General features: G+C 46.2%; 2 protein-coding genes and 2 non-coding genes across 4 annotated transcripts; 1 reads left to right on the forward strand and 3 right to left on the reverse strand.

Moving 5' to 3' along the window:
* The first annotated feature begins 353 nt into the window (after positions 1-353).
* Positions 354-8,370, forward strand: STPG3 (sperm-tail PG-rich repeat containing 3). Its single transcript, XM_033138224.1, has 7 exons — positions 354-501; positions 1,351-1,406; positions 2,686-2,829; positions 4,849-4,937; positions 6,061-6,172; positions 6,813-6,938; positions 8,048-8,370. Exons 1-7 carry the CDS (start codon positions 389-391, stop codon positions 8,179-8,181), a joined length of 774 nt encoding a protein of 257 aa, XP_032994115.1. The 5' UTR covers positions 354-388; the 3' UTR covers positions 8,182-8,370.
* A 724-nt stretch (positions 8,371-9,094) lies between these two features.
* Positions 9,095-14,581, reverse strand: RPL12 (ribosomal protein L12). Its single transcript, XM_033137819.1, has 7 exons — positions 14,460-14,581; positions 13,204-13,277; positions 12,141-12,239; positions 10,462-10,543; positions 9,828-9,914; positions 9,292-9,404; positions 9,095-9,182 (listed from the first exon to the last, which is right to left on the reverse strand). The coding sequence occupies exons 1-7, from the start codon at positions 14,494-14,496 to the stop codon at positions 9,177-9,179; spliced, it is 498 nt and encodes a 165-aa protein (XP_032993710.1). The 5' UTR covers positions 14,497-14,581; the 3' UTR covers positions 9,095-9,176.
* On the reverse strand, positions 10,033-10,164 carry LOC117040538. The gene has a single exon (XR_004425865.1). It is a non-coding gene; the product is annotated as a small nucleolar RNA SNORA65 (small nucleolar RNA).
* Positions 13,014-13,082, reverse strand: LOC117040534. Its single transcript, XR_004425862.1, has one exon. It is a non-coding gene; the product is annotated as a small nucleolar RNA SNORD38 (small nucleolar RNA).
* Positions 14,582-16,721: the final 2,140 nt, after the last annotated feature.

Consider the following 16,721-nt stretch of genomic DNA (forward strand, 5'->3'; position numbering starts at 1 on the left):
CTAAATTATAGTTTTGCCCCGTCCTCCTACCTACAGTGGCAACACTGAACCTGAGGAGGAAGCAGGCAACCAGTGTTACCTCCTGGGCTGGTTTTAAGCAAGAATGCAGGCAGGTGGATGGGGGAAGACTGGGGTTAGTAGAGCAGTCACCACCCACCCACCCCCATTAGCCCAAAAGAACCAACCTCTGTTGATCATGGGTCTGCACCTAGCTGGACCACCCTGCCTCATCTATTCCCCACCCTTGGGGAAAACAGACGCCACCATCAAACAGCACAGAATGCATGGAGCCATGGAATGAGAGAACCCACCGATGTCACACAACGTGCAGCAACCATTCCGCCAAAGGGGGAGCATGGGGAGAGTCAACATTGCCCATCTGTAGGAAATGGAGTCCCAGCAGAAACACATCAAGTTCATGGCCCAGATGTACCTGGACACCAGCCAGAAATGGAACCCCAAATCTCAGTTGCTTTTTAAGAGGCACCCCCACTTGTACCGGTAATGCAGGCAGAGAAGGCCTCAGGCACTTGCCACTATCCCCCACTGCATGCCCCCGGGCCTGGAGGTCCAGATTCTCACCTAACCCCGTTAAGTTAAAATGGGAAAGATGAGTCTGGCTGGACCAGAACCAACATTCCATCTAGTCCTGGAATGGGGAACCTCAGGGATAAGGGGCCACACACAGCCCCTGGGACCTCTTTCTCTGGCCCCCCAGGCCACATGCCACAAATACCCTCCACATGCCACAAATACCCTCCCCATACCCTCCCTCAATAGCCTTGCATCACACCCACCTGCAGTGATTTTGCCTGGGTGGAATGTGTCCTTGAACTCTGATCATGCCTCTTGCCTGCCTGGATGGAGGAAAGAGGGGGTGTTTGTGCAAAAACTAGCCTCTTTTGCCTCCGCCCCATCCTGCAGCACAGTGGCCAACTGGATGCCTATGGGAATCCCACAAGCAGAACCCGAGTGCAAATGATATTGTTGCATTCTTTCCATTTCAATTTATTTTTACTGTGCTGCAATTATTATTATTATTTTTAATGTTGTCAATAGTCCGGAGTGCTTCCCACAAGCATCTGGTTTGGTTAGCCTCTGTGAGAACAAAGTGATGGATTAGATGGGCCTTTGGCCTGATCCATCTGGGCATGTCTTAAGTGCTTACATAAGGTGTGTCAGGAGTATAGGGAATAAATTTCAGTATACCGGTAACTAAATAAAATGGTGGGACCCAGCAAATGCCTGATTTCGCCCACTACTGGCACCAGTAGTGGCGTTTACTTTTTCCTTCCATTTCCTGCTGCTGGGACAGCCTCTCCTCATTTGTTGCTTGTGTTTTGTTCTCAGGGGTCCCTTGAGCAGGGAACCGTTCCTCCCAGAAATTCAGTTCGGAAGGCAGAGCAGTAAGTAGGAAGGTCTGAGAGAGAGAAAAGAGCAATCCAAGGCTTTCTCCCCATTGGTTTGTGGGTGCCCAATAGGGAAACCAATAGTACAGTCTCAATGTAATTCTGTAAGGTAGAATTGGCAACTGGAAGCCTTCATCTGCCCCAGTAGCAAGAAAACCTGCCTTTCCCATATTGGTCTCTACAACTACAGCAGGCACTGTAACCTTCCAACAGTTTTACTTCATCCCTAAAGGCATACTTCTCCAGTCTCCTGAGACAGACAAATGCCAACAATCTGAACTAACAAAATCCACATTTTAACTCACAACAACCTTGCAAGGTAGATTACACTGAGAGACAGTAACTGACCAAAGATCAACCATTGCATTTCATGTCGTGAGAAGATTTCTGAATGCAAGTCTACTCATTGCATGTCTAGCCTTTGTGCCCAGAGGTGGAACTAGCTGCTCTGGCACCCGGAGCGGCACGCACTCAGGGGGTGGGCTTGTGTCCCAGGGGGTGGGACACACGTCCCAGGGGATGCGTCGGCTGCCAATAGGTTCTGGAGGGGAGGGCGTTGGCCGTGAGAATCCTGGGAGGGTGCCACCCACAGTGAGCGTTGGGGAGGCGGTGTGGCGATGTCACCCCATCCGGGATGGCACCTGGGCTGGGCCACACCCACCTTGCTCCGCCTCTGATTGTGCCACACTGTCAATTTCAGGGCCTCTGGCTTCCTTATTTTAGACACATTACAATACTTATTGCCTCAAGGGGTAGACAAATCTGCAGAGCTCTGCAGCAGGACTGACAGAAGCAAGTAGTATATTTCTTGCATGGCATGATCAGCTTAAAAGTAACCAGTAAAACCAGCAACAGATAACATGGTAGGGCAAACCTCACATATTTCTCTTATGATCAAAAATACAGGGTCACCACTAAAAAGGCCCCGTTTATAGAGCTGAGAGACCTTGAAGGTAGGAAAAGCAAGCAGAGCCTCAGAAGCTGGCCTTATGGAGCGTTCAAATATGTAACACATGCATCATAGTCCAGGGCTGGGTAAACTGTGGTCCTCCAGGTGTGGTTGTTCTCCCGCTCCCAACAGTCCCAGTAAACATAGCCAAGGCTCATGGATTACGGAAGTTGTAGTCCAATAATAAGGACCACAGATTTTGCATTCTTGAGTTAAAAGCATAGGAGCAGGAGGACAGGCTCTTGGGGCAGGTGCAGCCAGGAAGCCTCCTTGCAGGGCATTCAGATCCTAACCTGCATCAGCTGAATGATCTCCTCTTTGCTCCAGGTGATTGCACAACCCCAGAAGGCCGTTTGTCGATGGCAGCGAACACGAGCAGCCCTGGGCCAGCAGCTTACTCGGCCTGCAGTGTGAACTTCCGGCAAACCAGTGCTCCATCCTACACCTTTGGGTGGAAGTCACCTTCTAAAGGTGTGAGTGAAGGGAAGGGATTAAGAGAGCATGCTTTCAGTTTCCAGCTAGGCATGAATCAATATGGTTTGTGTTTAGGTCGCTAGACCAGTGGTTTTCAACATTCTTGAGAGGCCATCTTGGATCTATCCTCTGAGAAGAAAAGCACAAGCCTTTGTTTCCTCTTGGCTAGTTAGTTAGTTTAGGATTAGAAACTCTTCTGTCAGAGTTGCGTACTTCCTACCACAACTTCATTGTTTTTAATCTACCAATATCGCTTGGTGTGTTGTTACAGATGAGGAGGCTATTCATTTATAGCGTTGCATGAATTTGCAGAACTTCCTACGAAAAAAGGCTTATTGGATGCAATTTCTCCAATGCAGAGGGTGGGGAAAATCCTAGGGCTAGCATGCTTGCAGGCTGAGACTTTGAGAAGGGAGGTATTTTCTCGCTATGGTCAGAGGCAATAGAAACTATCATATTGTTGTGCCTACATTTCCCAACCTGCCTTGAGGTCTAAAAAGGGTGGAAAGCACTATCTTTTCTTAAAGGAGCAGCATTGTTATTCCAATAGAAGTGCTTTTTTCTTTTAAAAAAAAAAGTTTGGGGGGGGTACTCTCATTTTCCTACTCATGTTGAAATACTGCCCCTCAACGAGGCCAAACTTAGCTTCACGAAATGCTTAAGGGTATTGTACCCCTGCATCCCCCCCAGAAAAAAGCACTGCCTAAATAACTGAGCCTTGTGGGGGCAGAACATGTGTGATTACAACAGGTAAGGTCTACTTTCTGGATATATTCACAAGTCACACTTTCCCCCAAGAAGTGTGGAACCTGAGGGCCACATTTTCTAGTAGGCAACCTTCTGGGGGCCACAATGGCAAAGAATGTGACACAGACTTACTGTAACAAAAAATAAATGAATAGCTTATTCTACCAGCATACCATGGTTTTCCCAGTAGTAATTCTACCAGCATACCATGGTTTCCCCAGTAGTAATGTACGGAAGTGAGAGCTGGACCATAAAGAAGGCTGATAGCCGAATAATTGATGGTTTTGAATTATGGTGCTGGAGGAGACTCTTGAGAGTCCCATGGACTGCAAGAAGATCAAACCTATCCATTCTCAAAGAAATCAGCCCTGAGTACTCACTAGAAGGACAGATCCTGAAGTTGAGGCTCCAGTACTTTGGCCACCTCATGAGGAGAGAGGACTCCCTGGAAAAGACCCTGATGTTGGGAAAGATGGAGGGCACAAGGAGAAGGGGACGACAGAGGATGAGATGGTTGGACAGTGTTCTCGAAGCTACTAACATGAGTTTGGCCAAACTGCGAGAGGCAGTGAAGGATAGGTGTGCCTGGCGTGCTCTGGTCCATTCCATGGGGTCACGAAGAGTCGGACACGACTGAACGACTGAACAACAACCAGCATATGGAAATGGAACAGCCTGTTCAGCCCTGCTTTCTGTCACCTCACCCTGTCACATGAGAAGATTCAGGGTCAGTCCACCCATGAGGCAAGATGAGGCCGTCGCTTCATGCGGCAGGATCCACAGGGGCAGCAGATGTGGCCACCATGGAACACATCGTCCAACCCCATTTCTGTTGCCACTGCTGCCACTGACTGTGGCATGCTTCTTAGAGGCCCGATCTGCTGTCTCCTCAGCAGCCCCACCCTCAAAGCTGTCTCTACAGCAGCCTCTTGGCGAACAGATGGCACTGCTCTCCTCCCCCCTTCTTCCTGCTGCAGATCTTTAGAATTGTAGAGTTATAGTGTTGCAAGGGTCTCCTGGGGGTCATCTAGTCCAACCCCTTGCAATGCAGGAATCTCAGCTAGATCATACAAGTTTCTGATCTAAGTCTTCATGCACCCCTTCATCCCAATGTTGGGGAGAGGATGCCATTTTGTGGTTTTCCTCAGCTGCCAAAGTGTCTTGGGCCGGATCTATGTAGGCTGAGTCCCATGTCTCTTGGGATGACAGTTTGGGGCCTGGTTCAAAGTTCAAGGCTTTGTAACAACACTGTCTGTTCTGTTTCTCCAGAGGGCGGAGGGCGGCGTTCTTGGCAGAAGTCTTGGTTTTTGAGCAATAACCCGTTCATTAAGAAAGTGGATTTTAGCAACGAGACCAGTGTAAGTGTCACTCATGGGGGTGTCCATTTGTGCTATGCCCCATCCAATGCATATGGTTCAATGACAGAGCACATGCTTCATTCATTAATTCAAAGGAATATTTACAATCCTCCCTTTCATAAAGTGCATCAAAGCAGTTTACAACATGTAAAACATAAATAAAATAACAGTATAAATAAGTAACTCCATAAATACCCATAAAATGTACCGGTAATACAGTATAAAGAATCAAGAGATGCAGGTCCCGGGGTCAGTCTCCATGTTGCAAAGATCAGTTAGCAAGCTATATACAGTACTGTATAAATGCTAGTGGTGGCCTTGTTGTACAGTAGCTGGAAGCAGCCAGAAATTAATGGCCCCATCTGCACTATGCATTTGAAGCACCTGATACAAGTAGGGCCTCAGCACAAGAGTGTACTCTCTTACTGCAATTTCCAGCAGCTGGTTTTCATACCCTCCAACATTTCTCCAAAGAAAATAGGGACATCCTAATTAATGAAATAATAGTAATACCCCATGTATCTGACTGGGTTTTGCCCGAGCCATTCTGGGCAGCTTCCAACATATATAAAAACATAATGTAACATTAAACATTAAATAAATTCCCTATACAGGGCTGATTTCAGATGTCGGGGTATCACATAACTCAGTTACATGACTTGCCTCCAGCTGTGGAAGGCAGGGCAGAGCCATCATGGTTAGTAGCAATTGATAACCTTACCCTCCTTGAATTTGTCCATATAATTCTTTTAATCATCATTTCAAGACACCACGGCCAATCCCTGGGGATAATGGGAGCATCTGTGGACCAAAGGTTGGGCAAGGCTGCTTTAGAACCACAGATTTGGAGTCCTATTAACACCATACGTTTAAAGCATTAGAATATCACGGCTTCCCCAAAGGAATCCTGGGAACTGTACTTCATTAAGAGTTGTTAGGAGGCCCCCTACTCACTGTCACAGTTACCACTCCCAAAGTTCCCTGGGAAGGATTGATGGTTAAAGCATTCTGGGAAATGTAGCCCTGTTGGGTCTCACTGGTCATATAGCCTTTATGCTCCTCCACCTGGGTCCCCCTCCCCAGGAACGATCATGCAGCTCAGCTGTCCCTCTGTTATTTGCAGTGGCCTTCTCCTTTCCACTATGGCCAGCCCCTGGATGTCAAGCCAGCCAACCTGCCAAACAGCCCCCATTTCACCATGGGACAGAAGGGAGAGTTCACTCTTGTCTGCAAAAGTAAGAACATAACTGGTGCCTTAGGTTAACAAGAGGTATTTATTTCATAGAATTGTAGTGTTGGAAGAGATGCAGGGGGTCATCTAGCCCAAACCTTTGTAATGCAATTTTTTTTTGACAAATATGGGTCACAAACTCATGACCCTGAGATTATGAGTCCCATGCACTACCAACGGAGCTATTATCCTTATCTGGGTCAAGGTGTGCCCCAGGACTCGGTTTTAACTGTTTATTCCTCGATATTTTAAAACTTGTTTTTGTAAGCTATTTAGCGGTTTTCCTACGTTCAAAGAATACTGTTTTGTGCGGGGGATGCATTCCTGACGATGCATGCAGGCAGAGCACATGTAAACCTGCCCCACCCATTCTACTCCTTTCCAGCCACTTCCAGGCTGCAGGGATGCACCTGTGTATGGTCAAGCTTTCTTTGAATGTGTGCAACAGGGGAGTTGCCTGTACAGTATATAAATTTTGTTTCATACTCAACACAAGGGGGTGGGCAAGAGGAGCATAAGTTGTTCCCTCAGGGTTGCAGCTCTTCAAGTCAGTGCCAAGCAATGCTAACTTCTCCCCTCCCTTCCTATTAGTACCTGGCACCACAGATTGGACCGGCTTCTCTCACCCTTTTTCTCTTCCCTAGATAATATGATGGATCCAGCACCCAATAGGTACAACACAGAACGTGCCTACAAACATGTGATGTTTAGATCACCCTCTATCATAATCAACCCTGCACGAAAAACTATGCACAAGTGGGCCAGGAAAGGTGAGGAATGGCAACAGGTTCCCTCCCACCACTCTCTTAACAATCTATACTCGTACCTTGGAAGTCAAACAGCCTAGTTCTCGAACGTTTTGGCTCCTGAACAATTGAAACCCACAAGTGACTGTTCCGGTTTTTGAACGTTCTTTTGGAAGCCGAACATCCAACAGGGCTTCCACGGCTTCAAATTGGCTGCAGAAGCTTCCTGAAGCCAATCAGAAGCCACAATTTGGTTTTCGAACATTTTGGAAGTTGAACAGGGTTCCGGAACAGATTCCGTTTTGACTTCCAAGGTGTGACTGTATTTAAAGGAGCAGAGATGGAATATTAATGGCCATTGTAAGTGAAGCATCATCCAGCAGTTGGTTCGCAGCCAGTCTTTTTGTCCAGGCTTTCCCTAACCCAACCAGGATGCTTTAAAAAAAGAATAGACAAATTCATGAAGGATAAGGCTATGTTCTCCCTCCACTGTCAGAGGCAGTATGTCTCTGAATGCCAGTTGCTGAGAATCAGTGCTACTGCTCTCAGATCCTGCTTACAGGTTCACAGAGGCATCTGATCAGCCACCATGAGAACAGGATGCTGGACCAGACAGGGCTTTTTGGCCTGATTCAGTAGTGCTGCTCTTATGATTTCTGCAAACTTTTAGATGGTTTTATGATGTTCTTTTGTATTTTTGCTGTTGCACTGTGTGTTTTACTGTTCAGGTGCAGTGGCAAGTCTCACTGACCAGCGAATACGAAGTGTGGTCTAAAACAGGCTGGGGAAAACCCAAGGGCCTCCAGATACTTTTCTTCTGACTCCCAACTCCCACCAGCCCCAGGCAGCATGACCAATAAGCAGGGATGATGGAAGTTGCAATCCAAAAGCACCAGAAGTTTCCCCACCCGTTCTAAAACGTTTAGTAAATAGACAGGCTAGGTGAAATAAGTGAAATCAGACTAACTTTTGCAAGGCTGTTATTATTTTTATAGTGAATGCTGGTTAAAAACTTCAGTTGGAGCTGTTGCCATGACTGCTTGTTGAGTCTGATCCCCAAAACATTTACGTGTGCAGTTCTGGCCACTGCCATCCAGTTAGTTACCTTCTGCCACTTTCTTTCTTGGTTGCAGACACCACCCCTGGTCCTGGCACTTACAATGTGGAGAGAGGGTACATCGCTCGCCTACCTTGCTCCCCCAGCTTCTTCATCCAAGGCGTGAGGCGACCCAAGAAGCATGAGACAGGGCCATTTTCAACGCTGTGACACCTGTGCTACCAGAAGTGTGATTAAAAGCCTGATTGCCCTGACGCTGCATGCCCCATTTCTCTCCAGTGTTTAACATTCCAGGCAGCTCTTGGAACTTTCAATACAGGCTCAGACTTGTTAAAAGCACAAATCCTGTCATCTTAGCCATCTGGGTATCCACCTAACCCAAATTAATGTGAGGGGGAATAATGTACATAACAAAAGAAGCTACATGGGCATACTAACTTAACAGCAAAGCAGAGGAATCTTATTTGGGCAGCTGAAGGACCAACACAATTTCATTCTTTTTTATGGAGCAGATATGTGGCTTTTACAAAATCAGCTTCCTCCATCTCTGCTCCTGCAGTGCCCCACCCTAGCAACTCCTTAAAAAATAGCGGGGTGATGGGACTCTGTAAAGTCTGATCAGAATAAATATATACCATTTAACTTAAGTGGCATAGTTTTATAACTTGGAAGGCTCTACAACTTAAGTTGAAGTTCAACAGTGAGACTATTGGTGCCACCAGTGATGTTTGTTGTGGAGGTGTCTCTTTTCCCCAGTCCTGTCTTAAGACCTTCTAATAACAGTGCTTCACTGTGGAGAAATGGAACTGTTCAAAAAGTAAAAAGAAATTAATTTAATGGCTGAGTGGGGACTTCACCCCTGAGGGTCCAGATCCAAAACTCCATAATCACCCATGGTGTTAAAGCAACCTGTGGTCCTGTAAGTGGCAAGATGTATACAGAAGAAAATCATGTGGATGTAACTATTTGTTACAGGCTTACACATCTGGTGTGCATTTTTATTTTTAAAGTGCAGAGTATAAGCACAAGCCTGCTCACACTCTAGGTAAATGGGAAGAAGAAACCCAGCAAGAATAACACGAGAAATACTCGATAGAAGTACACATCAGAAAGAGAGCCACAATTACAAGTGTAACTGCATTTATTACTAATATTCACCATACAGAACTTGCTTAAGTTGCATCATGTCCATTCAGGTAGCAGTCTTAGCTCTGTTGGGAAGGAAATAGGTTTGTAATTAGAAATAGATAATTCAATTTGGTACCAAGGTAGGGTGAAAAATACATATGCAGCCTGTTTCATGGGAAGGCAGGCACTTACTGGAGGACATTCAACTGCACCGCTATTGATGTCATCGATGACGTCGTGAGGATGTCGCCCATCGATATTGCAGCCAACAGACTGGGCTGTTCCCAGGATCTCCTTAATGGTTCCTACAGATGGGGCAGGAAAGTACATTATGTCATGATGGCTGCTGCGCTCATGACCTTTCTGCTAGATGGTCAGCAATGAATGCATAGCTTCACCCATATTAGAGCCCCCTGAATTGAACTGCTCCAGATACAACTTTACGGATGGCATGGGTAGCCAATATGGGTAGACATTGCTGTTGGGACTACAACTCCCAGAATCCCTGATGAAGGGCCATGCTGGCTGGGGATGGTGGCAATAACTTGAGTCTCACAGGACATTCAAAGAAATCAAGCAAAACTTGGTGGGGCTGTAATAGTGAGGTACAAGGGGGCTTGGGAGCCAACCAAATAAAAGGCAGTTTCATTTGCTTCAGCATTTGTTACACGGAACTCATCAGCTGGTCATACATCCAGACCCTCCACCCTCACCTTCCCTGCTTTTACCTGAGAGTTCCCGGGCCAAGGATCGGTGACGCATCTGCCGGGCGATGTTCACGATCTCCTCAAAGCTGACATTGCCACTGTGCTTAACTGTAAACAAAAAGGGAACTCATATTAGTCAGGCTTTGGGACCAAAAGCCACACACACAGAGCCTCATCAGCCAGTCCTCTTAAAAAATAAAAAGGGACTGTGGCTGTGTTCTTCTTGCTCTGTTCCCATTCTTCGGCACAGAGTTACCCATGAAGAGAAATAACCCTGTTTCCTTGAATGGGGGTTTACTGTTAGCTCACCACTGGAATGTACAAGCCACAGATAGAATTAGGCAGGCACAGTGGCGGGTGGCTGTTGTGGACAGAACTACAGCATCACACTGATCCATATTATATATATTTAAGCTGTTTTGGCATTGTAGCTTTCCAAATTTCCCATCTATCCTCATACAAACCAGATTTTTAACAGGCATGGTTGAGGACACTAGTACTGTTCCTCCTAAGGGCCTCCTGATTCTTAAGGCTAGCTGGGAATTAAGTTTTTAATCCTAAATCTTTGCAAAACAAACCATGGTTCTACTTCCATTATCATAACTGCCCAGCTGCAATTCACCACCTAAGCACACCACCACCACCGGACACTCACTGTTTTTCTGCTTTTTGCGGTCACGGGGAGGCTCCTTCAGAGCTTTGATGATCAAGGCAGAGGCTGATGGGACCACCTCAATCTAGAGAGCAAAACAGTCCAGATTTGAGACTCATGTGAAGCAGGGGTGGGAAGGAGACTACAGAAACCCTGCCATGGAAAGAAAAATCCCACCCTCCACCACAGCTCCTACCAACTCCCAGGGCTGTATCTAACTAAGTTGTCTCACTCACACAGGGACTTCTGTTTGTGCAACAGAACACCCTCCTCCTTTCTGCCTCCTGAGCACCTATTCAATCTGTTCAGGGGCCCATGAGGAGCAGACATTCTGTTGCAAAGGCAGAAGTCCTTGTGCTAGTAGAACACTGGATGACAAAGCATTATTTCACATATAAACTCCTAAAATCCTCTCCTCTGTGAGGTTTGTGTCCCCAGTTTTTCGGCACAGGACTCTCCATGGGTCAGATAGAAGAGTTCTGCTTCCTAAGCTGGGGTTTGTTATTAGCTCACCACTGGAACATGCCAGTCACTGTTGCACGAAAGGCATGGTGGCGGGTGGCTGTCAGGAAAGCCCAGGGCCCCTCAGGATCTTAGCTCTGATCCAGGGTTTATCACGTTTCGGAGCTGACTCAAGGTACCCATCTGCATAGCAAGGGACAAACACGACTGGCCTACCTCAGAAGGCTACTGTTACAAAAAGTGATGCCAATGCTAAAAAAAAGGCAGCATGCATAAATGCCAAATATTGCTAGGAGCTCAGGGGAAATGTTATTTGGGGACTAAAAGTCAAGTTCAAAAGTTTCTCTAGCCAAAGGCCATAACCAACTTGTAGCAATAGCATTAATAAAACAATATTGACCATAGATCTGTAAAGTAAGCCAACGTCCATGATGAGAAGATACCAGAGACACCAACAGGCTTAAATCTAACTTGATTTCAGATTAAAGGTCAAAAAACCAGAAAACAACCTTATAGCAATTTTATCTAAAATCCTTTAATTGACACTTATTCAATTCAATGCAGAGCTCAGTTGAGGAAAACAGTAATAGTCTAAATCAGGGATGTCCAACTCCCAAAAGACTGTGATCTACTCCTGGAAAAAGAACCTAGCGATGTAACACCTATTTTTTGGGGGGGTGTTCCTTCTCCCACCCCCAGAAGAAAATGAGCCCGCAATCAACTGCTATCAACCGGGGATTGACCTGTTGATCGCAGTTGACTGGTTGGACATCCCTTGTCTAACTAAAATCATCCTGACAAGCTGTTTTCCAGAGCTTGATATCAACCCAATTCCATATAGCATAAGAAAACAATCAATTGGCATGGTGTCAATTATTTTAATATACTTTAACATAGAATAACTGCTGACATTCCTGATATCATGAACTACAACTCCCATCAATCCTGATCACTGGTCCTGCTAGCTTGGAATGATGGGAACTGTAGTTCAACATCTGGATACATTGCAACCCCTTAATGACCAGGACCGTGTTTTTAAGGTCTGGATCCAGAGACCTCCCACACAGCAAGCTGCATGGCACTCATTTTATCGACCTCGGAAGGATGAAAGGCTGAGTCAACCTTGCCAGGATCATGGCTCTGTGGCACCAGCACAGCCGGGCATTTTCAAATGCCAGTGCTTTTGGCCACAGACCCATCCTTTGTGGCGTTGTCTGTACCTGAGCTTGCCTGTTCTGGATGGTCAGCTTAACTGTGATCCTCAGGCCCTTCCAGTCACCGGTAGCCTTGGCAATGTCATCACCCACCTTTTTGGGAGACTAAAACAAACAAACAAACAAACAAACAAAAAACAACAACAGCAGGTATAATCAATGGGATACCGGTACTTCAGTCCTGTCCCCTCTAAACCAGCAACTGACCACAGACTTAGGTGTTTCACTAACTACATTCTGCCTCCTGAAGTCTCAAGCTATGCAGCATCACCCAAGCAAGACATGTGGGAAACCTGCACTCCAGACATACAATGCTTGCCTTGCAAACAAGCTTAAAAGTTTCTATTTGTTATTATTTATTAACTAATTAAATTTCTATGCTATCCCAACGATCATAGGGTGGTTTACAATATAAACAAAATATCTATCTAGTCTACAAGCTATTTTTGAGCCTCATCTGCATAGGCAGGTGGTGATACGTCACATTGAGAAACTGTGGGGGGAAACAAATTCTGAAGAGCTTCCTTGCCTACTGTCCTAGAGGGGTGACCAAAACCAGCAAATGGGTAATTTAAAAGCCTGCAGGTTGTATAGTCATACTTCAAGTATTTCCACTCCCCAAATCAAGTTGCATAAAAACAGAAATTAAGAAACTGCTGGGCAAGGAGAATGTTTTACACCAGTGTATCACAATTTCATTTAAACAATCCAAACAATATACAGCAGAAACACTGCAGAAAATGTGCAGCTGGCTTAGTTGCCTGCCTAAGCCAACTGGTACCGAAAAGTTTTCTGCACGTGTTTAAACTTTAAAAAGGTACCCTGCTGAATCTCTATAGGAAGAGCCTTCCACAGGAAATGGGCCAATAGTGTTACTTTGCCTTCAGAATTTGAACTGTCACCACTTGCATTCAGCAGCAGAACTGGACAAAGTTTTCATCACAAGGCTTTGGGTTCTGTGTGGTACCGGAACAGAGGTTTGGATTGCTGCATCCGGCCCCTGAGCATGTGGCTCTCTACTCCCACTCTACCCCTCAGCATTTCTGTGGTCAAATAAGAACTGACTTACCAAACCTAGAGGCCCAATTTTTGGAGCCAGAGCTGAAGTGGCACCAACTTCGCCCCCAGTGCATCTTAAGAATACTGTAAGAAGGGAGAGGGAGAAAACAAGCACTTTAAATACAATTATAAGCCACTATGGTATCATGTCAAAACACCAATACAAAAATTCATACAAGGGATAAACTGCTGGAAATGGTAAGAGCTTCACCCTAAAACAAGGTCTCACTTCCCTTTAGCTGAGATTCCTGCACTGCAGAGGGTTGGACTAGATGACCCTCAGTGAGCTTCCAACTCTCTAATTCTATGATTCTAAGAACCATGTTCAAATTTCAGCTAAGTCTAACACTCTCTTGTCTTCCTGCACAGCCTATTTACCCAGGGTTGTTCTGAAGATAAAAATAATACAGCATGCATGTAAAAAGAACCATATCAATATGCTGCTTCAGGGCCTTTGTAGAAAGGTTAAAAATGAAGCAAATAGTGTACATGAGCAGAAAGAAATCCTGTTGGCTGGACTAGATAGGCCTGATCCAGCAGGGCTGGTATTATGTTCTTAATATATCACCAGAGCTGAATAACTTTTGAGTTTCAATCAAGACTATGAATCCTACCACTCCCGAAAAATTTAGCACTCTTTGATTTTTCATGTATGTGTTGTTAATGCACTTAACACAGAAAGTGAGAATACTGTATTCAGTCGTTGGTTTTCAAGTTAAAATAATCAGGTCAAAGAGCGGTTTGCCAGTCTTGGATGTGGTGCAAGGTATCTTGTTTTCAAAGACAGGAAACTATAAACATAGTACAGAAAATAAACACAGGGCTTGTACGCTGTTGGTACGATCATGTACAGGTACCAATACAAATGCATGCAAAAACAGATAAAATAAAACAAAAATACAACGGGGAGGAAAACCTAAAAACCGAGAATACAATACACTTATCACTTATAATGTATTTTGTATGTGTTATATCTATCTATTTAAAGTACCGGTGCCATTTGAATGAGATGAAGGAACACTGGTCTATGTAATTTTAAAAATATAGCATTAACTTGAAAAGGGCCATGGAAGTTTCTGTGGAAAAGCATAGCAAATAAAGGCTAAAAAGCAAGCTGAACACGCGGCAATCATTCACACGTGCCAGCCGGGCCCCCCCCCCACCAAGATTTAGACGTTACCACTCCATAGGCCAGCCCAGGCGAGTCGATCAGGCCCCAACCCCAAATAAGCGGTCCTCCAAAACGCTTCGAGCCGAAAGACTTACCGACTTTGATCTCGTTGGGGTCGAACTTGGGCGGCATGGCTGTGAATTGGATGCCAAGTTAAGCACCAAGGAGGATGGCGTCGGATTCAGAAGAGGACCGAACCCGACCTCGCCTGTAAGATCGATGTGGTGGCAAAAGGACCGCTCGCGTGCGATCCCGCGGAATATATTATCTAAGATCTCGCGAGATTGCACTCATTCGTCCTCTGCGGTTTAGAAGGGTGAGTCAAAGGAAGTCATCTTAGGTTTGGCCAGGAGGGACGGACCAAACTTCCGGTCCTTTACTGAAAAATCACCGTGTTCTCTTTGTACGTACTGCTTCTCTACACCTTAGTATCTCTACTTTGGGTTGCCTGCAACCTTCCCCACCAACCCTCCCGCCGTCCAAGCACCGTTGCTCTTCCAGCCACAACCTCGCGAGACTTAGTCTAAACGCCCTGCCGCCATGTCCACTATGGGCGTTCACTGTGGAGGAGCGAAGCTGCGGTCTCCATGTTAGGTGTGGGCGACAGATCGAAGTCCGATCGTTCTAGGGTGTAGTCTCTGTGGCTGGCGAGAACAGGTTAAGAATATTTCCTGAGGCGGTTTAATGTTTGTTTCTTCGTTTACGGAACAGAAGTGGGCGGGGAGAAAGACAAAGTGCTTGGCGATGGTGAGGGAACGGTTATGAGCCGGTGAGTACAGGGCGCGGGAGGGGACATCGTCGAGGTGGGCGTGGCCTAAGGCATAGCTGGAGGCGGGGCTGCTCCTTAGCATTCCCCCTCCCTCCCGCACTTCTGGGTGTGACCAAAGGAGCTACTATTTCTCTCCCCTACCCCACCCCCGCCGTGTTGCAATGATTGCCTGAGAGCAGCCAAGGCTGCCATTGGGGCTCCTTCTCCACACCCCCTAGCATGACAGGCTTGGCAAAGCCGCACCTGTTGAGCTTCTGCCTACCCATGGAGCCCTCCAGCGCCTCTTGAGTGACAAGCGCAGCCCTGGGCAGTGGGCATGTTTACTTAGAAGTAAACCCCACAGTACACCCTCGTTTCCCCACCCCCATGGGGATTTCTCCCAGGTAAGTTACTAGTCCTCATGTCCCTGTTTTTCACCCGCTGCCTCTGGTTGTCCGTTGCTGGGGAAACCGCAAGCGCTGGGAGGGTTGCTGCGTTCGGGTCCTGCTTTCGGACTTCCTACTGGGGCTTCTGGCCAGCCTTGGACTAGATCCTGCAGGGCTCGCCTTATGTACTTCAGTGAAGAGCCCAAGCTCTGCATGCAGCCCAAGGCAGGGGCTCCCTAGGAAACAGAAGCATGAGTCCTTGTAGGGCATGGGGTGGTGGCAGTGGATCTGTCGAAATTTGGTTTGAACCCACAAGATAGAAACCCAGATTTTATCCCATTTGAATCCATAACATAACAACTGTCCATCTCATTTAGACACCTGTTTGGATGTATGGACTGTGTACATTAATCTTTGAGGGTTAAGTCAGAACTGAGGGGATATTCTTCATGTAAATACAAGCTAGGAAGGTTTTATCTTCCTCTTCTGATATATTTGCAATCTTGTATTAAAAGCAAAAGCTACATAAATGAAGTGCTCAAGGGCACAGTTCTCATGGAAATTTTGGGGGGCCAGGAAAGATTGCTGCACCAGTTTAGACTGTATTTGGGAACTCTTACAATGTGATGCTCTTCCACTCAAAAACCAAAAGCTGAATTCTTTTTAAAATAGTCTGGTAGAAACGTTCGGTCAGGTTCCCTACATTCAGGGATCGGAATGGAGAAATTCAGGACCTTCCTGCAGTTTGAAGTAGCGTAGCGCTGCCTGCTTCATGATAGATGGAGATGCGTCAGATCCAGCATTGCCTATCGCTGCTGGGAATCACTTGGTTAAATGCCTGTCTGCTGGTAGCACTCAGGATTGTGGCTCATATTTGCTCTGAGGAGCAGGGGTGTGTGTTTTGCCTTTGAGTCCTGGAAGACCTGCTTCCTGCCTTGCAAGGCTTTTTCCACCTGGACTGAGAGGATGGGGCCCTGACAAACTCCCACTACAGAAGAACTTACTCTTGGGCTGGGGTGTTGTTTGGGGTTTTTTGTTGCTGTTATTTATATTAATTTTTAATATATCTATTTTAGGTCTTATGTTGATTTTTGTGGAAATTGTTCAGTTTGGTTGTGTACTGTCTGACACCCTGGAGAGTCAGTCAGTGTTGACAGTAATGAGATTGAGGAACCAAAGTGACTCAGCATAAGGCAGCTCCTTATGTTATTATGGGAGCTTTT

Source organism: Lacerta agilis, chromosome Z (assembly GCF_009819535.1).
Source record: "Lacerta agilis isolate rLacAgi1 chromosome Z, rLacAgi1.pri, whole genome shotgun sequence".
Lineage (NCBI taxonomy): Eukaryota > Metazoa > Chordata > Lepidosauria > Squamata > Lacertidae > Lacerta > Lacerta agilis.